At 37.3% G+C, this 22,985-nt stretch overlaps 2 protein-coding genes across 2 annotated transcripts; one reads left to right on the forward strand and one right to left on the reverse strand.

Annotated features, from left to right (window-relative positions):
- Window positions 1–1,771: 1,771 nt before the first annotated feature.
- Window positions 1,772–4,420, reverse strand: LOC129245733 (inorganic pyrophosphatase). The gene is made up of 6 exons (XM_054884076.1): window positions 4,106–4,420; window positions 3,346–3,464; window positions 2,820–3,215; window positions 2,606–2,757; window positions 2,433–2,542; window positions 1,772–1,924 (listed from the first exon to the last, which is right to left on the reverse strand). The coding sequence occupies exons 1-6, from the start codon at window positions 4,392–4,394 to the stop codon at window positions 1,893–1,895; spliced, it is 1,098 nt and encodes a 365-aa protein (XP_054740051.1). The 5' UTR covers window positions 4,395–4,420; the 3' UTR covers window positions 1,772–1,892.
- Window positions 4,421–10,902: 6,482 nt separating this feature from the next.
- LOC129245062 (E3 ubiquitin-protein ligase ZNF598) lies at window positions 10,903–14,957 on the forward strand. Its single transcript, XM_054883030.1, has 8 exons — window positions 10,903–11,410; window positions 11,479–11,624; window positions 11,687–11,995; window positions 12,065–12,319; window positions 12,417–12,649; window positions 12,766–13,880; window positions 13,938–14,135; window positions 14,207–14,957. The coding sequence occupies exons 1-8, from the start codon at window positions 11,198–11,200 to the stop codon at window positions 14,405–14,407; spliced, it is 2,670 nt and encodes an 889-aa protein (XP_054739005.1). The 5' UTR covers window positions 10,903–11,197; the 3' UTR covers window positions 14,408–14,957.
- The last annotated feature ends 8,028 nt before the right edge of the window (window positions 14,958–22,985 follow it).

The raw sequence follows: 22,985 nt of genomic DNA on the forward strand, positions 1-22,985 counted from the left end.
TTTATTTTCGAGAAATTTTATTTGGAACTATTTAAATAAATTTAAAAAGATTTACTTTGAATGAATTTTTTATGAAAATAGGGATTATTTCGGGACAAAGTTTTATAAGAAATTTTAAACGCGAAAAGTTTTTCTCAGACACTATCACATACATACATATATGTACCTAAGTATATTCAGACTGTTAAGACATATTTTTTAATAAGTAGATATAAAAGGTGTTAAAACGTGTAGGTTTACTAAATAATTTCGTTGATTTCGTTTAATGGTATAATTGGTAGAAGGTTATCATGATAACTAATCCTGAGTAAGAATTCTCTTAATTTAATTTTTTATGAAAAGAATTTTTAGATCTAAATGGATGGCCTTATTAGTGATGAACCGGAGGGCATTTGTAATAAGTGTTTCTCTACATTGTGACCCCAACCGATTAAATAGCCCTTGTAGATACCCGGTATAAAAAATAGAAGGTAGTTCCATTTAAAATATGAATATTATTTGAAGATATGCACCTGGAATATTCGAACTCTTAATTGGGCGGAGACACCGCCCGGGTGATGTTCATGTCCTCGAAAATACTAAGGCTGACATCACTGCTATCCAAGAAATGCAATGGACAAGGAAAGAAGACCATCGAAACCTGCGACGCTTATTATAGTTATCATATAAAAGGGAGCAAAGCGTAAAAAAGAAACGACATTTTTCAACATCTTGCTGATTTGCGTAGGGCCGCTGTCCCCGTCACGATGTAAAATCGTGTTTGGCAATTTCAGTCTCATATTGGGCGAAGAGGATTTCTTTGGTCGCACTGCCGGAAAATTCAACCTCCATAACGAGACTTTAGGGAACGGATTGAGGCTAATCGACTTCATCGGAACCTGAAACATCGTCGTCTACAGTACCAGGTTCCAACCTGAAGCTACGTGGCTATCTTCAGATGGTCGAAGGCGAATTAATCGACCATGTCGTACTAGACGGAAGGCATGCTTGGAGTGTCTTATGTGTGTGCATTGTCATCGAACGGATCATCGACTTGTCACAGTCAATATCCGGATACGGATACAGCAAAATGGCTCGCCCACGGACATACACAAAGCTGCAGTCGCGACATATTGCCAATCATTTCGCAACTCAACCACAGTCCTACTCTTTGAGATCACTGCAGAACGGCACGATATATGTGAGTAATTGGGCCACACTTCTCGGTCGTTACGTGCCGCCTCTGAAAGTGTCATTGGCTTTCAGCGATCCCGAAGGAACAACTAATGTAATGAAGAATGTCGAAGGAGCGATGTCGATAGTTAAAGAGGGAGCCGAGATATATTTTCCACGACATGGAGAGAAATACATGACGTAGCCAGTTGTCAAAATCCCGAAAAATAAAATCACGGTTTTCGGAAGGCACCACCTTCTGTATTCTATTCGTCTTGATTCGAAAGGTAATTGGGAAGTGAATTACGAAAGGGAGAGAGAACTACGTGCCGTGGGGACGTCATCTATAGCGGGAACATAGCATAATATACTTTGATGGATAGCAATTGCTATTTATGACAGACAGACACTTGATATTTTGCTGGGCCTTGCCACATTAAAAAAATAAGCATAGTTCAAAAAATTTCCAGTTTAAGAATAATTTTATAAGTATCGGAATAAGCAGACTGTGGTTTAATTGCTTCTTTTTAGTATACACATAGCCCCGCTTAATGTCGTACTTCATTATATTTTAGGTTAAAGGTCAACAGGATTAGCGTTATAATATATAAAAACACAATTTTTTAAATTATTTCCTTCAGTTTATTAGTTACCATGCGTTTTTTCCATACATTATTTTATATTGAGAATATATTATTAAATGAAATATCAGCATTTTACCTTCTTACAAATTTCTAATATTACTTCAAGTGTACGAAGTGCCATCTATCGACTGGAAAGAAAAAAATACAAATTTGTTTAGAGCCTTAACCTTTTTATTACTTTTATCTACATACAAAATTAACAAATAAACTACATAGGAACGTTATTGTGGGTAACTAACATTATGCTTATACAATCAACTTTATCAAAAAATTTATTTGGAACCTTAACCGTCTTATTACTTGTATCTACATACAAAATTAACAAATAAACTACATAGGAACGTTATTGTGTGTAACTCTGAACATTATACAATCAACTTTGTAAAGGTGATGTGATAGTGAAAGAAAAACTTCACAAACGAATAGTTATATAAAATATTTGCAGTTATATTTAGTAGTAACTAGGACACTAGTACAGTAGTAACTACAATAAAGCAAAATAAAGATTTAAGATACTTTTCATTGTGTTTTATTTCTAGTATATTGCCATTGAATCTAATTATTACATATTTACATATGTATATATGTACATGCATTCATTTATTCATAATTTAGAAATGGTGTTATAAATCTTACCTGTATCAGATAGTTCTTCGGGATCACCACCGTCTGGTGCTGAGGTGAAAATTTGTTCAGCTTCTTCAGGCTTAATAAAACCAGGGGTGTCGGCGCTTGTGGTATTAGTTCTGTTAATTGTAAAATATACCATTATTCAAAGTCTTTCTTCAATATGAGCATGAATATCCTACATCGAAATTTCGCCACCTTCTAAGTCCTTAGTAATCAAACCCTTCCAAAATTTATTTGTCTCTTCGATAATGTTAATAGCAAAAGCTGCGCATTTAGCATCACCGTTGAAAGCGAATTTATTTTCAGGTTTACCATCTGGAATTTTGTAAATCTATATTAAAAAGAAACAAATTAGTGGAAATATATGATGTAAATATATTTAGTTTCCTTTACCTTGAACCATTCTACAGTGGCACGCAGTAAGCCTGGGAAATATTTATCGACATCACCAATATCATTCATTTTTTCGGCCAATGGATCATTAACATCAATGGTAATTATCTTCCAATCAGTTTCACCTTCATCGATTAATGCAACTGTACCTAGTATTTTAACTTGTAACACTTCGCCACGTTTTGCAACGCGGTAACCAATTTCTAATACATCGATTGGATCGTTATCACCTTTGCAACCAGTAGATGGTTCGATGTGTTCGGGGTTTTCCCATGTTTGAGGGAATGCGCCATAATTCCAAATGTAACCTTTATGTGGGAAACAGTTCGCTACAAAGCGCAATTTACCCTTTTTAACATCCTGCTTAATAGGATTCAATGGGGTATTTGTGCTGATCTATAATTGTAAAGCAAACTAATTAATTCACACCCAACTCAAGAAGCACGCAAAATATAAATTAATTTGCAACTGCCAAAGTAGTTAGGCATATTTACAAAGTGTAAATGCTAGCAATTAATTCTCTTACCTCCATTTTGGCGTTTGTCCAGCGGGGGATTTCCACTACCATATTAAGAACAGTTTTCTTTTCATCGGCATAGAGAGGAATGTCGTGCAATGGAGAAACAATAGTTCCAGCCTGATTTTCTAGCGTGGGAATTTATTTTAAAAAAATATTTCATTACAAGAAACTTGTCAGAAGACATTCATTCAGTTTTAAGATGTGACTTTAAGTCTCTAAATTTCACAATAATAATAATAATAATATGTATATCACAATAATAATAATAATAATATGTATATCACAGTAATAATAATAATATGGATGCACATACATATGTGTATCAACTGCTTAATTATTTATTAGGACTTTATTTCGTTATTTACTTTGACAAAAAAACGTTTTTGGTTAACACATCAAAAATTGTGGTCATTTATTATTAATTAATTTTATTTTAAATATTATTTTGCCTTGCTTTCTTTAAAGGTAATAAAACATAAGCGACACTTTCTCTAAACGAATCCAATTTCATTATCACTATTCTTTCTCAAAGGCATAATCGTTGGCATGATTTGATTAGTAAACGAAATACGTATGACAAATTTTGATAAGGAGTGAAATCTTTAGTCGTTATATGCATATGCAAAGTGCATAAATCAAAGTCTTTAAAACTGACAACCGGCTTTTCAAGCTTTGTATTATATAACACAATCCAATAGATGAATTTATCGAATCGAATACCTTAAATAATTAATGCAAACTAAATTTTGTTTTTGTAATTGCTTACTTAAATAGATGCTGTAATTAGTCGAGTTAGGAGCTCCTTTTTCAACTATTGTATATTCTGACATTTTGCTGCAGTTGTGCTGTTCTTTTTCGTTCTGTTTAGAAATTTGCTGGTACTTAAATGATTGCGAAATTAAACGCGTTTGAGCAATGGGTATTTGATTTGTAGCCCCAAATGTTATATGTTTGAAATATGCCGACGTCAATGGAAATCGCCCCAACACGTGTGGACTTCGACCAAATTGAAATACTTTTGTGAATGCCACTGAAGAGCAAGTTGCCATTGTCATTGCGTTTGTTTCGGCTGCTTTTGGCCAAAAAATACGCCGTCTAATACGCAATCTAATTGGAATTGCGCAGCCGTCGATAAATAAAGTTGCTACGGCGCTACTGAACTGCGTAATCGACGGCAGTTGCTAATACGAGGAATACAATGGAGGTATTCATAGATTACATATGTAAATATATAATGGATTATTAGGCTTGGTCATCTGAAGCAAAATTGTGAGAATAATGGCTGTGTTCGTAAATGCAACATGACGCGCAAACTACAATTGCATAACAAACAGAACGTTCAGAAATGCCAATATGGCAGCAATGCAATAGTCAAGCGTTCAAAAAGACAACAATTCTATCAGTTGTCACTCATAATTTCTATCAAAAAATTGTTTACTGCATTTAACTACGATGTCTGATGAAAAGTAAGCAAAACTGTTTTATTTTAATTTTTGTATTGAAATTTAGTTAAATTATGTTAATAATAATTGTATAAATTATTATTTTTAAATTTTTAGTGAAAATCTCAGTAATGCGGAGACACAGTTATTGTTGAGAGTACGGTTGAATATGGATGACGAGTTTAAGTCGGGTAGAAGGAAAAAAATGTATTGTGGAAGAAAGTTGTGACCGAAGTTAAAAATGTAAATCCCAATATATGACTGGACAGCACCACAGCGCAGAGAAAATCCTTAAATCTCTTGGTAACGTACAAGCGCATTAAGAAAAGAAATAATTCTTCCGGTAGAGAAGCTATATCCTGGAGGTATTTTGAGGACTTCAACGACTTTTTAAAGACAAACATTTGTACCTAAACATTTTTCTCTTTGACTTCAATAGCCTTCTTTTCTTAAATTTAAAGAAAATCTATCTTTTCTTTGCTCACAAATTTCGTCTAGTGTTAGATTCAGCAAAATTTCCATTTTAGTATTATACGCGTTCAAAAATGCAAACAAACGTATTTGCAAATTGTCAAAAATTGTATAAAAAGTATCAAATGTCAAACTTGCAGTGTTGCCACTGATGCTTATGCTGCAAGTCATGTCGCATTTACGAACACAGCCCATGCTATGTGTTTGGTGGGACTGGCAGAGCATGGTGCACTGGGAAATGCTCGAAAAGAATGCCACGGTCAACAAGGAGCTCTACATTGCCCAGCCACACCACGTGAATGAAGCTATTCGATTAAAAAGTCCTGATCGACGTCAAAACCAGCACCAGCCGTCAAAGCCGCACTCCAAGAGCTCGAATGGGAAGTACTTCAGCATCCACCGGATTCCTGACACCTTTCACCGGTCGATTACCATCTTTTCTGCTCCCTGTTAAACCATATGAAGGGCGTTACTTTCGATAACAAAGAAGTCCTTAAAAATTGGCTCAACAACTTCTTTGACACCAGACCAGGCGACCAGCGAAACGTCATCAATAAATTGGTCTCGAGGTGGGAAGAGGTTGTAAACAGCAACGGCGGATATATAATTGATTAACTTATTGATATGTATAATTATTGTTTTTTGTTTAAATAAAAGGCTTCGGTAAAAACGCTACGAACTTATTCCCCAACACAATAGATTAATATTTGAACGTAAATATCATATTTTATGGACAATGTAAATCTATTTCATATGTATGTGTACAAATAAACATCTGGTACAAATAGAAGTTAATAGCAGCATTTGTCGACTGTGGTATTAAAACAAGAAACGATTTAACTAAATACAAAATTTATTTTTTGGGAATTAATTTTTAAACTTAAAGCCGATTACTAATTTGCAAAGTTTCGCCTATATGAAGTTATAAGCGTAAGCAAAAATGAATTCTTTTATAGAAGAAACGGATTCATCATAAATTTAGTTCATTAAAAATAAATTTTGAATACTCCTCAAACTAACTGTACTTAGTTCAATTAATTATTATTATAATTAGAGATTTTTATTTTGAATTCATTTGTGTAAATTTTTATTTAATTGATATATTCTTGTTTTGGGAAAAAGCTTCTTACCGTCGGCGCTGGCATTCACGGGCTCTTGACACTTCATTCACTCATGTAAAAGTAGGCTCATTGGAAATAGTTTTCTTGTAATGAAGTCTGCAATGTATTCTATCGCGTCCTCGTGGAGACTATCCAACTCTTCTCTCTATTTTAGATCTTTGTTAAATGAATTCTTTCAAAATCATCTCATCATCAGAAAGTAACCTTTTTAAATTCTCCTTTATTTGAGATGCGTCGAGCTAGGATTGTCAAGGAGTCCACTTTAGGTACGCATTGATCCACAAAAAAAACTATGAAGCCCTGATTTAAGCACATAAGGACATATCGATAAAAGTTGTTGCTCATTAGCACAACATTTTGAAAACGAAATGCTTTTTCTAAAAATTTTACTTTTACTCAAAATTTCTAAAGATAGCAACACGGTGTCCTGCAAGGGAGCCGATTTGTCAAGAGGGAACAAGAAAGGTGTTTGCTGGCTAAACCTTCTATTATTGAATCATGGGATAGCAGTGGCATAACTACAACATCTGGGGTCCGTGGCAAATTCTTATGATGGGGCCCTATCAATAAAAATCGACACGTTGTACTCAGTTTGATTAAAAGAAACAAATTTTATTTCAACAGATGATTTTAATAAACAAAACAACAATTTAATTTCAATAAGTTATTTATTAAGAAAACTCTTTTTTTCGAGATTTCTGTTCCGCAAAGGTGTCTATAACATCGTCGAAGTTATGATCGTTCAGCACTAGCTGTAGTCACAGGAATTGTGAGAAATAACATTAAGGGGGTCTTCTACCGTCACGGTTTGAAAAAATCGATTTTTTTTTTTTTAGATTTTTTAAAAGCTACTAATGTTAAGAGTATGCTATAAAGAGGGTTTTATGAAAAACATGTTCCTTCATGAGCATTTCGGGGAGAATACATGCATGCGCGTGGCATTTTCGAGCGTTTCTGTGGCGTGACTTTATCTTTAAACGCCTTTTCCCGAAAGTTGACTTTTTTCAACTTTCTGGTCACACATCTACTATAAATATTTGTCGAATTCATTCCATCTTTTTTCCAGTTATTCAGTGAACATCTCGCTATGTTTTCCCAGACCACTTTTTTCAATTTTTGATTAGTTTAATTTTGCGGGCCTCTAAAGTGTAAAAAAAAGAGGAAATTTTCAAACTTTTTTTTTAAAATCACGCATTTTTTACAAATTTCAAAATATTTAAAATCGCCACTGGGAAAACATAGCCAACGCTACACTTTATGATAAAAAAAAAAATTTTTTTGATTTCAGACAAGTAAAATGGTCGATCGCGTGCCACAAAGTCGCCTAGGACATTTTTACAAGGGCAACCTCGAGGACGGTTCAAGGACACAGGGCCAAAGAATTCGATTTGAAAAATATATTTTTAAATAGTGCAAACTTGTGCAAATTAAATAAAAAAAATCTGATTTCATTATCTCAAGTGGTTGCTTTGTAATTAATTCCCAAAAATAGGCCCGAGATTAAGGCGCGACGGTAGAAGACCCCCTTAAGGGGTGGTAGGGTTTAGCGCTAAAAAAAAACACTTTTTTTTAAATTTTTTACAGAAATATGGCTTAAGATACTTTAATAAAATCAGTTGCATGTTATTGTACATCTTTTCAATAAGTTTTTAAAAAATATTAATAATAAAATATTGACAAATATTATAAGCCCATGACAGAGTTTTTTTGGAGATATGTTTTTCGAGAGGTGCTCTGCGGTGCCAATCGGCATTCGTCGTAGAATCATCTGAAACTAAAAAAATCGAATTTTTCAGTTAAAGTATGACGTTTGAAAAAATGACTCTGAAAAATTATCGATGCTCCGCATTCCAGGTAGAGTGCCTACAAAGGCTATAACTTTGAGAGTTCTGTTCCGATCCACTTAAAATTTTGACACAACATTCTTGAAATGATTTACTATAAGATGAGTGAAGAAAAAAATTTCGATTTTGTGACCCCCAGTGTTATTTAAAACTTATAACGTGAAAGGCTGTAAAACATTGAAATTTGAATGAAATTGGAATGAAACGCGATTTCAGTTGGTTTATAATGATATCCAATACTCGATAAAATATATTCACTCTGAACAAACTTTACGGATCTTGGAGGCGCTCATCTTCACAGAGCTCGTCAAAATGGCGTTTTACCTTCCTCTGACGAGTATTAGAAAATTCAGGGGTGATGGACCATTTTTCAACTACACTATTTGCTTCCATCTTTAAATTTTCAAATTCATGTCGATACCTTTCCAATACTTCTAGGCAGATTTTCAAACGTAGACTGAAGTGCTTTAGAGGCTGCATCGATAGTAAGTAGGATCTTACAATGGAAAACCAGTAACATAACAAAATTATAGTTTTCGTTTTTTTTTTGAGTGAAACAGCTTCATTTCTTTCATCTGTTTTGCAATTTAACAGGATTGTTTTCGTTAGCGCTTTTTCACTTTTTACACTTCAACAAACCGAACTTTTAAAGCAAAAACGGCATCATAACGTCCTGCCCATCTAGTAGGGTTTAATGTTTTCAATGTTATTGAATTTGAAGACGACTCACTTTCTTCATTAGATATCAAACTTGATAAAATATTCCATCTTTTGATACTATGCCCAAAAAAATTATAAATTTGTTGAGTTGTTTCAAAAAAATGTTGCGTATCAATAACCTCTCTCACTGCATCATTGAATACTAGATTTAAATTATGAGCAGCACAGTGAGCATATACGGCATCTGGCTAAACATCTTTTATGAGTTTTCGAACTCCACCATAAGTCCCTTCATTGTGTTAGCACCATCATATCCTGGTCCTCGACACTTATTTAGAAGAATGTTTTTGTCATTTATGGATTTAATAATTTGCTTGGACATTGCTAAGGCAGTTTGATCCTTAACTTCATGAAATCCCAAAAATGCTTCTTTAATGACAAGTGCCTCAGATCATTACAATCTTTTTCGATCATACAATAACGGTAAAGTTCACACATTTGATCAATTTTTGAAATATCTTGCGTTGTATCGAATGTGATAGAGTAGAATGATGCTTCATTTATTTCAATTATAAGTGCATTTTCTACTTTTAAAACCAGGACAGAAATAAGCTCATTTTGTATTTTCGGACTTAAGTATTTTAATTGGCCCTTTGGTTTATTTAACAATTCTTGCAAAATTGAATCGTATTTTCCTAATAACTCAACAATACTCAAAAAGTTTCCTTTGGAGCTTGGATTACTGCTATCTGCGTTTTCTCTGTGGCCACGAAAGGCTAAATTACATATTGAAAGTGTCAGAGTAACATCAAGGAGCCTAGAAAGTACTAGTCGCCAAAAGGATTTTTCTTTTTTGATCATAGACTCTTGCTCTTCATCGAGTGTTCCATGTAGTCGCCACTGTTGATACGTAAGACAGGAATCCAGATGAATTTTTGATGACTCGTGTCATTGTATGCGATCTACAATATGTTTCCAGTCGTCATAGCCCTCAATCCAGACATTTTGTATATTCTTAGATGCCCGATTTGCGAATAACCAATACGGTTCACAATACGCACTCTGAAGTATTAAAGAATAGGAAAGCCATGTACGTTCAAGCTTGACGCCAGACTTGGGAGCAATGTAGTAATGTGATTTTCTATAAAAGATATATTGTTACTATTTTTTAAGAAAGGGACGTTAGGTTTGCAATGTCCGTTTTCAATCATGAACCTTTTCACTTGATTAGTTACCTCTTTAAAAGTACCCTTATCAGTAACTTATGGCGAAATACAATAACTTTCACAATAAACTTAACTTTGCCACTATTTTCGTATTCCGTAAAATAACAAAATCAAACATACAAATCATCGTAATCGTTAAAATACTCGCACAAAGAATACGCAGTCAGTGAAGCCCTCATAAAAAAATATCAAATCCGGGATTCCCCTAACATAGTGTGGCCAACTCACCCCCGCAGTAGTAAGACAAAAAAAAAAAAACTAAATCGGGCATTCCCCGATTATTAATGCTCACCCGCGCTGCCAACGTTCCGCTCCAAAATATGTAGAAACCAATGGATGCATTTTAAAGTGAATAAGAACCTGCAGTTATCGGTATTTTGATTTACGGGTTTTTGACGGTCATAAGTAAGTAAAATTACTCGTTACGAGTGCTTCTCTAAAAATGAATAAACATCTTTTCGTTAGGTTCGGTTGAAATGCTTAACGATTTATTGATTGGATTTTAAGCAGAATTTTTAAAAATTATACTTTTCACATAATATAAATTACTCCTGCCCAATATAAAAAAATGCTCTTGGGTCGGGGGCCCGTGGCATTTTGCCACTCATGTCACCCTATTGTTACGCCACTGTGGAATAGCATAGAGATTAAACTCAACAGACTTTGCAAGGTTAATTACGTTAAGGATGTTATGTAAGGTATTGAAATATTTACCCTAATGGTGGTGTTCTAGGTGGCATCCTACTTCTTTTCACTCGTAACTGTCATCCACGCTGTCAATTCGCGACTACAAGGCGAATTAATTCATAATATATTCGCCTTGGCACACTAGAAAGTTGGAAAACTTCATCGTGCTATACTTCTGCTACGTATTTTACGCCGTTTTTAAACTCAAACATAATTTAATATTTTTGCATCAGTTTATTGGACGCATATTTTTAAATACGACTTGCCAATTATATATGCCGTACGTGTATATATCAAGAAACATCGAAACTTGTGGAAGCTTCTCACTGCCAACGCATAAGATCCTGATCAATTGATATTTTTGTGCTATACCTGTCTTTCGTTTAAATCCAGAATATTTGGCCAAAATGAGTAAAAGTACTCAATCTGTTAATGATGTAGCCAACAAACATGCAGCAAGTGAGGAGGCGGAACATGATGGCTGCGTGCTTTGCTGTAAGGAAGTGGAGATCTACTCCATTGGCGAATGTGATCATCCGATTTGTTATGAGTGCTCTACCCGATTGCGTGTGCTTTGCGAACAAAATGAGTGCCCTATTTGTCGTCAAGTTTTGTCCAAAGTAAGTCTCACATCAATGAAATTAAAATTTCGCTACAATGAAGTAATTTATTACGATTTTGCACACAGGTGATTTTTACATGCGACAAGCTGCCTTATCGTGAGCTTGAGGCAAAAAATCGTTCATCATATTACAGCAGAAAATATAAAATTGGTTTCTATTCGGCAAAAATTCAGCAGGAATTTTTCAATTTATTGGATCATCCGTGCCCGAAGTTAGTGTATATTTTTTTATTTTGCGCTATGAAAAACATCTAAGTGCTAAGTTATTTTTTAGATGTGATATTGTGCCCTTTCGAAGATTTAATGATCTTGAATATCATGTGCGTAAAGAACACGATTTGCATTTCTGTGACCTTTGTACAGAACATTTGAAAATATTTACTTTCGAGCGTCGATGCTATACACAAACGGAACTAGGTCTACATCGTACCAGGGGAGATCGTGACAACCGTTCGCATCGTGGACATCCCCTATGTGAGTTTTGCAAAAAACGTTATCTGGATCGAGATGAGCTGTTTCGTCATAAACGTCGCGATCACTATTTCTGCCACTTTTGTGATGATGAGTCCAATGATTTTTACAGGTATTTCACATTGAAACATTAAAAAGCCAAAAAGTACTAATAAAGAAATTAAAATTTTGATATTCTAAGGGACTATGATGCTTTGGCTAACCATTTTCGGGAACACCACTTCCTTTGCGAGGAAGGACGGTGTGCTACTGAACAATTTGTTGGAGCATTTCGAACAGAAATTGACTATAAGGCCCATTTCGCTAGTGTTCATGGCAAAACTTTGAATAAACAGGAAGCAAAGAAAACACGTACAGTACAATTGGAAATAACGCTCGGACGCCAAGCGCGTCCCGGTCTTGCGGATGGGGGTACTACTAATGTCCGTTCACGTGTGTAAGGACTTAATAAATCTTAAACCTTTCCATATTTCCATAATATACATATATTGCATTTATTGGGCTTATAAAATGTTATATGTGCTTTTTACCAGTCCCGATGACAACTACCCTGATCCGTCAGAGGCTTCTACATCTCATGCAGGCCAACAACGTGGAATAACTATTGATAGAAGTAATGAGGAAGACTTCCCATTGTTGGGTGGTAGTAGTGGGGGTCCCAGTGTATCTTTAGTGCCAGCACCTTTTGTGCGCTTACGCAGCGCTACTTCCGGCCTAGCACGCACAAAAGAAAACTTTCCTGCTTTGGGAGCCAACGGTGAAGGAGGTAAGGAATTTATGTAATCAAGGCCTTGCAAACGAATACGATTTAAAGTCGTATTTTATTGTTATGCCTTCGACTATTTTGACAAAAAAAAAAATTAGTAAAACATATTTTTAAAGGTGTTAATGAGAATCGCACACCAACGCAACAATCAACCCCACCTATATCGACGGTATTACGTAAAGCACCAGCAGTGTCACCCGGCGCTATTAGCCGCAGCTCAAGAGGGGGTGGAATTACGGGGTCTAGTGGGTCCTCAGGCATGGTGCTTCATGTCTCTAATCGACCAACGTCTAGCGGAGGTCACAACAGTGGCGCTGTAGCAAAGAAACCGAATGCAATGGACTTTCCAGCACTGCCATCGTCGGGTAAATCAAAGAAGAATGCATCCCGTACGCCAATCGATGAAGATATGTTGCCTTCTGGTGAGCATATACCGTTATCAAATGTGGCTGCCAAACATCGCACGCTGGTTGAAGACTATGTATCGGTAGCGAATCCGAGTAGTTTTCAAAAGATACAAACGGTACAAAAAGAAGAGGTCGAATCCAAAAATCGCAGAGCCGCTGAGCAGTCGAATGCGCCAAAATTGACCTCGCTTGACTTTCCTTCGTTAGGGGGCGGAACAGCTTCAAGGTCGATACAAGTACCATCTAATAATTGGGCAAAGGGACAAAAGCAGTCGGATAAAAAGCAACGTGAATTGGAAAATCGAAAAGCAAAAGTAGCTCCTGCACCACTGTTACCTAAAGAGAATAAACAAACAGCTAATGCAATGAACAAAAAACAATCACCTCCAACAGTAACCAACTCTAAAACAAGCACAACTGCTGTCGAACAAAACGCTGCAAAAAAGGAGAAAAAAATCAAAGACAAAAAGGAAAAATTAACCACTGAAAATAGTAACCAACAACAAAAGTTAAATGGAAAGTCTAAAGGAAAGAGTAACAATAGCAATAGTAATTCACCTAAGCGTTATAATAACTCCTCTTCGCCGCTGCTATCACCTGCTAATATCAATGAGGTTTCGTCGCAAATGCGACCACCACCTGGCTTTGGGAATCAGTCTGCAGGCACCCTACCATCAACTGGTTTCCAATCAACCAACGTTACAGTTAATTCCGTAGCAAAATCTCCTAACAACCTGACCTTTACCAACTCGTTTGGAGAAAGATATAGTATTGTGCGTACTCATCCATACATTCCACCGTCAGATGCAGCCACAAGAAATCAGGTAAAAAATGTGAATTGTAAAATGTAAACATTTTAAATGGTAAATATATTTTACTAGAAACTAGTTTCCCACTTTCAAGATGCCTTAAAGACGCCTGAAGGAATGGAAGAATTTCGGCACATATCACAAATATTCCGGGAAGGTATCTACAAGACCGAACCTTACTACGAGCATTGCCAGGCGGCACTAAAAGATAGATTTAATGACATATTCCCTGAGTTATTAGTCCTTCTGCCGGACATAAATAAACAACAAGTAAGAAATTATCATTCAATAATTCAAAATAATTTTCAACAACATATACAAACCGCTTATTATTGTGTTAGGAACTATATTTGGTGCATTCTCAACACTTGAATAAACTATCGCCTGAAAAAAGAAAACAAGCATTGAAATTAGATGTTTGCCCGATATGTAAACAAGTGCTGATGCTCAGCGATTTGGAAAGTCACCGAAAACAACATGAGCTTAAAGAGAACTTCCCTGTGCTTGGTGATACTACGGCAAATACTAATCAACGTAAATAGTTGAAAACTTGCTAAGTTAACATAATGGAATTTAATAAAATGAGATGCAATACAAATTTGAAACTCAATTTGAAGCTAGAATCTTTAAACGTACACCAATATGTGCATTATGAATTTCTATTGAATTTGCTATATCATTTTAAATAAAGCAACGATACCAAACATTCATAACAGCACTTGTGGAGTACTATTTATCCTCTAAACCTTAAGTTATCGAAAGTGTAGTTCAATGCATAGCATTAAGTGTTTATGGAGAACTTCGTAAATTAAAAGAATTGGATTTTTGCAGAAGAGTTTAACTAAGTATTCTTAAATTACATTGCTTTACAAAAATGTTACTGTAAAGATATATAATGTCATAATGAGACAGTGTCATTAATCGTTGTAATCGTCTGTACAAATTTCATTTGTGAAAAGTAAGACATCTGCACTAAACTATGTATACATACATGTAAACTAGTTAAAATGTAAACAAATTAATTTTTTTTTGTTGAGATAACGTAGTTGAAGGCAAATTATTCGAAAACAAATAAATGATGCACATAGAGCAGATAGGTAGATTTATTTAAAGTGGTGCCCAGTGGTCTACAGGCTTATTGGGTTTTGAATATATTTTCTGTGGGTGGTAAAAACAAATAATAATACAAATTATACGACTTTCAGGAGACGCGCTTAGATGTCGTTTTAAAATAAAACAAGTAAGAATGTTAATTCTCTCAGGTTCCACTATTTTTATTCAAAATACGGCACTTAATTTTTCTATCCTAGCCTTTGGATTGTCAACTCGTTCGGACGATTATTTCCACCAAAAAAATCACGAATTTTACGTTATGTTGTTCTTAAAGATCGACCATTTTCATAATAAGTTTCAATAATTTTAATTTAATAATTTTTCTACTTGACAAATGGCAGAGATTACATAAAAAAGGTACCGTCTAGGAATTATCCACTACTGACATTTAGGCGTTACTTTTGAAAAAGCCTTTATGGTTTTGGTTTTCGCATTCAAAGAACTGAGGTAGAATTAACAAAAGTGAATTTCTTATCACAGCAAACGTCGTACATATGTATATGTGTATGTACTCTTTGTCTTTGTCGCACGATATTCATAATACCACTAAACTAAATTTAATTCAACTAATTAAATTTTGCCACCGTAGTCGAATGGTTTGTGCGTGACTAGCATTCGGGAGTGCGTAGGTTCGAATCTTCGTGTATGAAAACCAAATGATAGAAAATGCTTTTTCTAATAGCGGTCGCCCCTCGGCAGGCAATGGCAAACCCCCGAGTGGATACCTGCCAAAGCTCCTCATCAAAAACTATCTGTCCCTGGGAGTCGGCTTAAAACTGTAGGGGTCCCTCCATCAAGATGCACACCACAACTGGGAGGATGAGCTAGGCCAACGCCAGAAGTGTGTCAGCGCCAATTATATATAAATACATATATAATTAAATTTAGCTTCATTGAAATTGGGATTGTTTCTCCGTTCCTTGAGAGGTTTTTCTAATCTAAACAGAGCGTGAGTTAGGCGAATAAATATCTTTCAAGGGGTTTTGTCTTTGGCATGCATTATCTCTAAAACCATTCCAGCTTTTAAATATTGGCAAGAAGACAAAGGCACTCGCGAAATCGGTGAGCTTGTTAATAAACCAAGCAACGGTGCAGTACAGGAAAAACGGTGAAGGTGGCAGATTGGGCGCGCACATTTCAAGCAGAAAGAAAAATTGCTCGATGTGTTGAGGTGGACCCTAAAACCTCCACTGTAGCTATCACCTAAATACTTTTAAGAGGGAAATAAAGAAAGCAAAGAAAGAATCCTGGATGAGGTGAAGTATTGGAGGACACATCTAACTTCTCAAAACGAAAAAAAATATATCTCCAAAGAACCCCCCAAATGAAGCCTTTTGCAAAAACCACATGTCAGCTTCACAGAAACAAGGCAGGAAGCATTTGAATTACTCATGTAAACACACTTCCCTGGATGTCAAGAATGAACGAACAATGTACAACCCTTCTACTTCTATCGTACTAACCCTTCAGGAATTGAGATAGATGAATTTAAACTCCTTGCAACCATTCAAGTCAGGAGAACCGGATGGAATTATACCAATGATGTTACAGCAGTCAATAGAGACGATTAATACATGTTAGTCAAGATATTTATGGAATCCGCTATCTTTAACGTAGAACCGGCTGCCATGGGAATGGGAATGAATTTCACCGAGGACACCTTCGCCGCTCTTCCCATCCCCACTGATGTTCGCGTAGGCTCGATTCATTCCAGCTGGAAGTTTTAAGGGCATTCGTCCCCATTTCCCAGCCGAAGCAGCCAGCTTGGCAAACGAGCGTGACCACCTACGTCAGACCGATCCCGGGGATCCCCGCACAAGGGATCTCAATTTGGAGATCCGGCAACTGGTAAATCAACATAAGCGGACCAAATGGATTGACCACCTGAAGACCTGTAACCTCACCTCTGGGATGAGTAAGCTCTTGTCCACTGTTAGGTCCCTGTCGAACCCGACGAAGCACAACGACAAGGTGGCTATCACCTTCAACGGTTGCACTTCGTCGGACCCGAAGAGATGCGCGAGCTATTTTAGTCGGCTTTTCATACTGCATCCTCCGGTCGACAGAACCAAACGTCGTGCTACCAGAAGGCTGCACAAACTGACGAACGACAGTGCGCCACTTACTTTCTCCGGTGATGAGGTTCAGGGGGCCATCAACAAATCGAAATCATCAAAAGCCATTGGCCCTGACGGACTAAATGTGCTGATGCTGAAGCTCCTGGGACCATTGGGAGTAGGATTTCTCACAAGGGTCTTCAATCTGTCCTTGGCCATTCTCATCATCCCTGACAAGTGGAAAGCAGGGAGAGTGGTCCCACTACTGAAACCTGGGAAACCCGCCAACCAAGGGGAATCTTATCGTCCCATAACTCTCCTTTCCCCAGTAGTGAAGACACTTGAAGCCCTCCTACTCCCACTCTTCACGAAACACCTGGCCCCAGCCCCACATCAGCACGGCTTCCGACGAGTGCATAGCACCACCACTGCACTCACCGCCATAAGCGCCCAGATAAACCGCGGGCTTAACTAAAACCGCCCCTGCGAGAGGACTGTCCTAGTAGCGTTGGACCTGAAGAAGGCTTTCGATACAGCCAGCCATTCCACGCTACTAGATGTTATTTATCAGCCGACACTCCCGCCAGGGCTGAAGAGATGGTCCGCAAACTACCTGAGCGGTCGTCACTCGTCAGTGATTTTTCCAGATCAAACATCAAAGCAGAGGAAGATAAAGCAAGGTGTACCGCAGGGTTGTGTCCTTTCTCCCTTGCTATTCAACTTCTACATCTCGAAGCTCTCTGGTCTCATACGCTGACGACTGTCTGATAATGGCGTCGGGCAATGACATCAGGCCAAAGTGAACAACTACCTCACCGACCTTTCTCGCTTTTTCACCGCGAGGAATCTCCAACTTCCCCCACTAAATCCACGGCGACCCTCTTTACCACCTGGACAAAGGACGTCAAACTGTCCCTTAAGGTAAAAGTCGACGACACACCAATTCCGACGGTAAGCAACCCCAAAATTTTGGGTGTAACCTTTGACAGCTTGCTCTCCTTCTCAGCGCACACAACCTCAATTGCCAAAACGGCAACAAGGTTTTCAAATCGCTTGCCGGCAGCACTTGAGGCAAAGACAAAGAACTGTCGCTATCGACATTTAAGGCAATCGGTCGGCCGGTTCTGAACTATGCTGCGCCTGTCTGGTCACCTGGAACTAGTGACACGCAGTGGATAAAGCTACAGACATGTCAAAATACCGCCATTCGGACAGCGACCGGTTGCCTCCTGATGTCCCCCATTCAACACCTGCATAACGAGGCACAAATGCTCCCAGTAGTGGAGCACAACAAACTGCTCAGCAAGCAGTTCCTGCTTGGATGTTACCGCAGGTTTCACCCCTACAGACACCTGCTTGAGCCTGAGCCGCCTCCCAGGCACGTCCGGAGACACCTTTTTGACTACGCTGACGAAATCCAGGACAAAACTGACCGCAACCTACTGGGCCGGACAGTATTTAGACAGTCAATAAACGACATCCACCGGAAGACCACCACCTTCATGAACTCCCGTCCTGTGAATGCCGTAATCGGAGTCCAACCACCACCTATTGCAGACGAAGAGCTCCAGCTTCCCCGCACAACTACGTTCTGGATACTGTAGCAGGTTAAACTCCTGCATATCCAGAATCGACCCCGACATTCCAAACACATGTTCGGCATGTGAAGGTACCCTGCACGACACTAACCACCTCTTCACATGCCCCCTAAAACCGACTCATCTAACACCCCTTTCCCTCTGGACCCAACCTGTCGAAACAGCATGTTTCCTGGGCCTACCCTTAGATGAGCTAGACGAAGATGACCGGTGATATGCCTACACTGACAGAGCTACCAATACTGTTAAAACAACAAAAACAACTGCGAGAGATTTCACACCAATTTATCTCTTTTCGTCTTTACTCAAAACATTAGGAAGACTGATTGATCTTCATATCAAGAGCACTCTTAATAACGAGAACTTCAATAATTCAGCACTGCACGAAGTTGGCAGTGAAGGCATCCCGCACGACACTAACCATTTTTTCACATTCCTCTAACACCCCTCTCCCTCTGGGCCCAACATCACAATGGCGCCTATGACGGGTTGGTTATCTTACCATTACTGTGGAACCTATTTTTAAATGAATTGCTTATTACCATGAGCAAGAAAAGGGACAAGATAGTTGCTAATGCCTACTATGTAGTCATCCTGATGGCAGGGGAGTTTCTCTCGACTATCAGCGGGCTCATGCAACCAGCGTTAAGCGAACTCTCTAAGTGGGCGATCTCAAATAGTCTAATGGTTAGCCCAGCCAAGACCTGTTCACTAGAAGATATAAGATACTGAGTTTCCAGTTACCCTCGGAGCGAAGCCAAGTATCCTGGGATAATTACGGAATTAAATCTTTCTTGGAAAAGGAATACCGAGGAAAGGATAAATTGAGCTTTTATCTGTAAGAGGACATTTATTTATTTATTTAAAATTGGGCCTGAAACCGTATTTAAATCACTGGGTATATAACACGATCACCAGACCCATTTTGAGTTTTGAACCTTTAGTGTGGTGGGAGGCGGTGCAGACACAATCTTACCTAAACAATCTTATAAAAGTCCAACAATTAATAACAGGTGCGCTCCGTTCGACGTCTGAGGCCGCGCTGAAAGTTATCCTACATATTCAGGCTTGCTAAAAAACACACACATTCATACATCAGTTTTACTATCTGTGGAACACTTGCAAGACACATCGAAAACAGGCTATCTGGTTCCCAAGATAGATCTGAACGAAAACTATACAATACGAATATCCGACAGAAAGGATGAGCCGACCAAAGTCATATCAGATGATAGTGGTCACCATTGTCAAGTGGTCAACATTTATGCTGTTGGCCCATAGATGGACAATGGCACTGGATCGCAGTGGCGTAACAATAGGATGGCATGGGTGGCAAGGGTGGCAAAATGTCACGGGCCCCCGACCCAAGAGGGCCCCGGGCCAACAGGCCGCGAGCTCAAGAATTTTTTTCATTTATTTTATGTGAAAAGTATATTTTTATAAATTTTGCTTAAAATCCAATCAATAAATCGTTAAGCATTTCAACCGAACTTAACAAAAAGATGTTTATTCATTTTTAGAGAAGCACGCGTGACGAGTAATTTTACTTACTTATGACCGTTAAAAACCCGTCAATCAAAATACCGATAATTGCAGGTTCTTATTAATTTTAAAATGCATCCATTGGTTTCTACATATTTTGGAGCGGAACGTTGGCAGCGCGGGTGAGCATTAATAATCGGGGAATGCCCGATTTAGTTTTTTTTTCGGCTCGCTACTGCGGGGGTGAGTTGGCCACTCTATGTTAGGGGAATCCCGGATTTGATATTTTTTTATGAGGGCTTCACAGACTGCGTATTCTTTGTGCGAGTATTTTAACGATTGCATATATTTGATTTTGTTATTTTATTGAATATGAAAATAGTGGCAAAGTAAAGTTTATTGTGAAAGTTAAATATTAAAATGTCTAGTTCCAGAAGATATTTAAGTGGAAGCGAAAAACGAAAGAGAAAGAAGGAAACTGAAGAAAAAAATAAAAAGCTACCTAAAATTAGTCAGTACAGTAGATTGATTCTGTTTTTATGCGGTATATACGTTCCGCAAGAAACAGTATAAAAAAAACAGCATAAAAAAAGCTACCAGTTCCATAGTAAAACTATAGATACGTTTCAAAAGTGCTAAGAATCGCATAAATCTGAAATAATGTAATAAAATCGCATAAAAAAAGGGTACTAGTCCCATATTATAACTATAGATACGTTCCATAGACCGCATGAATCTGAAATAATTAAATAAAATAGCACAAACCAAAAATTATATTTTTGAAAATTATATCTTTATTTAAGAAACTTCAGAATCGAAAAATAAATTTACGTCAGAAATAGAATCAGACAATACCCGCATGTTGCGCATTCGTTTAGGATTTGGCGTAAAATCACTTCCGTCACTTGAGGAAATGTAGACGTCTAATCAGGATAGTGATGCAGGCGGTTCCATACTTGTAGGGTTAGCATTTTCGATGTAATCTGAGATGAGTTTTTGCTTAGCTGGTTTCGAATCTTGTTTATATGTACAATTCCCGATAGGTCGACATACATTTTTTAATTAAAAAAAAAGAAAGTGTGTGGTAGTTCACGGAACCCGCACGATTGAAGTGAAACTTCTTTTATCAACAAATCAATAATTTAACTATTATTTCAATATAATGCATGCAGAAGTCATGGAAAGCATGGAATGGAATTTTATTAAACAGAATTATTTATTTATTTTAATATAAAAAGAAATGAATTTATTGTACTCAATTACATTTGGTTCTCGGCATTGTCATTATCATTATTGGATTCGTTTTCCAAAAATGAAACAAGGGCTTTATGGTAACTGAAATACGTAAAAAATGATCTACATTCTAATCTATCAAGGTATCGATGAAATACTGCATCAATGGTAGTTCCGCATCTTGTTGTTGGTACTACAAATTATCACTTATCGTACAACCGGAGGATTCCCTGTCACGGTGTTCAACAGTAGCTCTTAATTTTTTACGCTCCAAATACTCACTTTGCCGTTCAGCACCTGTTTTCGGTTTCCGTTTTTGTTGATTTGATGCCATATTTAACAGAAATCAATCAACAAAACAAAATATGTTTGTAAGATTTGCTCAAAACTACACACACACTCTATGACGCGTCTCGCGTTACTAATAATATTGTGTTTGGGATAACTGTCAACTGTTTCCACCGAAATGCGTTCGCAAAGTGTATGGTCTTTGGTATGGTAAACAGATTTATGATACATTATTTTGCGGCGACAGCACAGCGCGATAGCCCAGCGGCTAGCAATGTGGGCTTCCGATCCCAAATCCTTGGTTCGAATCACAAGAAAATTTTTTTTTTTTTTTTTTTATACATTTATTTCATTTTGTTTTATGATATGTTTATGAGCAGATTTTTTTCATCGCAGAAATACACTCGGAGGTTTGCCATTGCCTGCCGAGGGGCGACCGCTATTAGAAAAATGTTTTCATTAATTTTGCTTTCACCGAGATTCGAACCAACGACCTCTCTGTGAATTCCGAATGGTGATCACGCACCAACCCACTCGGCTACGGCGGCCGTCAATCAAATGTCATATTTACAAATTACATTCGATAAGAATGCAATAATAAACGACCGCATTACATTCACGACGACACGCCACGCCAGTCTTTTAACAGATGGCGCTGGCATAGCGTGAGTTTTACGTAGTTTAGCGTAGTTTTACTCCTCACAGCGTTTCATCCACGCCACGCTTTTAACAGATGGCGCTGGCGTAGCGTCACATATCGATGAAACGCTATGGTTTTACTCCTCACAGCGTTTCATCCTTCGAGACAAAAGAAGTTTCACTTCAAAAAAAAACCGCATAAAAACAGAATCTTGAAAAATGATGATTTAAATAATAAAAAATCGATTGAGCAGTGCTCCAGAAGTGAAGAAAAGTACACCAGTGTTATCAGATGCAACACCCAACATTAGTGAATATCCAGATCCAGAGCAACCACAACAAGGTTCCGGCAAAAATCAAAGTGAATTATATTCTAGCATGAAAAATATTTTATCTTCGCCTTATGTTACTGATAAGGGTAATTTTAAAGAGGTAACTAATTAAGTGAAAAGGTTCGTGATTAAAACGGAAATTGCAAAGCTAATGGCCCTTTCTTAAAAGATAGTAACAATAGATCTTTGATAGAAAAACATTACCTACTAATTAGTGTATTACTTTTAATGAATAGGCACTGTACAAGTTTTTTTGGCCCTTGAAAAAGGAGTTGTTTTTTGTTTTTTGAAGTTTCAGGTAAAAAAATTGGTTTTTCAAAATAAATAGTTTCTACTTATTGAAAATAAATAAGGAACAAGTACGGAGTAGCGACACCT

The sequence above is a fragment of the Anastrepha obliqua genome, chromosome 4 (genome assembly GCF_027943255.1).
Source record: "Anastrepha obliqua isolate idAnaObli1 chromosome 4, idAnaObli1_1.0, whole genome shotgun sequence".
In the NCBI taxonomy this organism is placed as follows: Eukaryota; Metazoa; Arthropoda; class Insecta; order Diptera; family Tephritidae; genus Anastrepha; species Anastrepha obliqua.

Excerpts from the sequence above, each read along its gene's own strand:
- LOC129245062 (XM_054883030.1), top strand. The coding sequence starts at position 11,198 with ATGAGTAAAAGTACTCAATCTGTTAATGATGTAGCCAACAAACATGCA. Across the intron at positions 11,411-11,478 it reads GTCGTCAAGTTTTGTCCAAA|GTGATTTTTACATGCGACAA; the intron begins GTAAGTCTCACA and ends TTTTGCACACAG. Across the intron at positions 11,625-11,686 it reads TTGGATCATCCGTGCCCGAA|ATGTGATATTGTGCCCTTTC; the intron begins GTTAGTGTATAT and ends GTTATTTTTTAG.
- LOC129245733 (XM_054884076.1), bottom strand. The coding sequence starts at position 4,394 with ATGACAATGGCAACTTGCTCTTCAGTGGCATTCACAAAAGTATTTCAA. Across the intron at positions 3,216-3,345 it reads GGACAAACGCCAAAATGGAG|ATCAGCACAAATACCCCATT; the intron begins GTAAGAGAATTA and ends TTACAATTATAG. Across the intron at positions 2,758-2,819 it reads CCACTGTAGAATGGTTCAAG|ATTTACAAAATTCCAGATGG; the intron begins GTAAAGGAAACT and ends TTTTTAATATAG.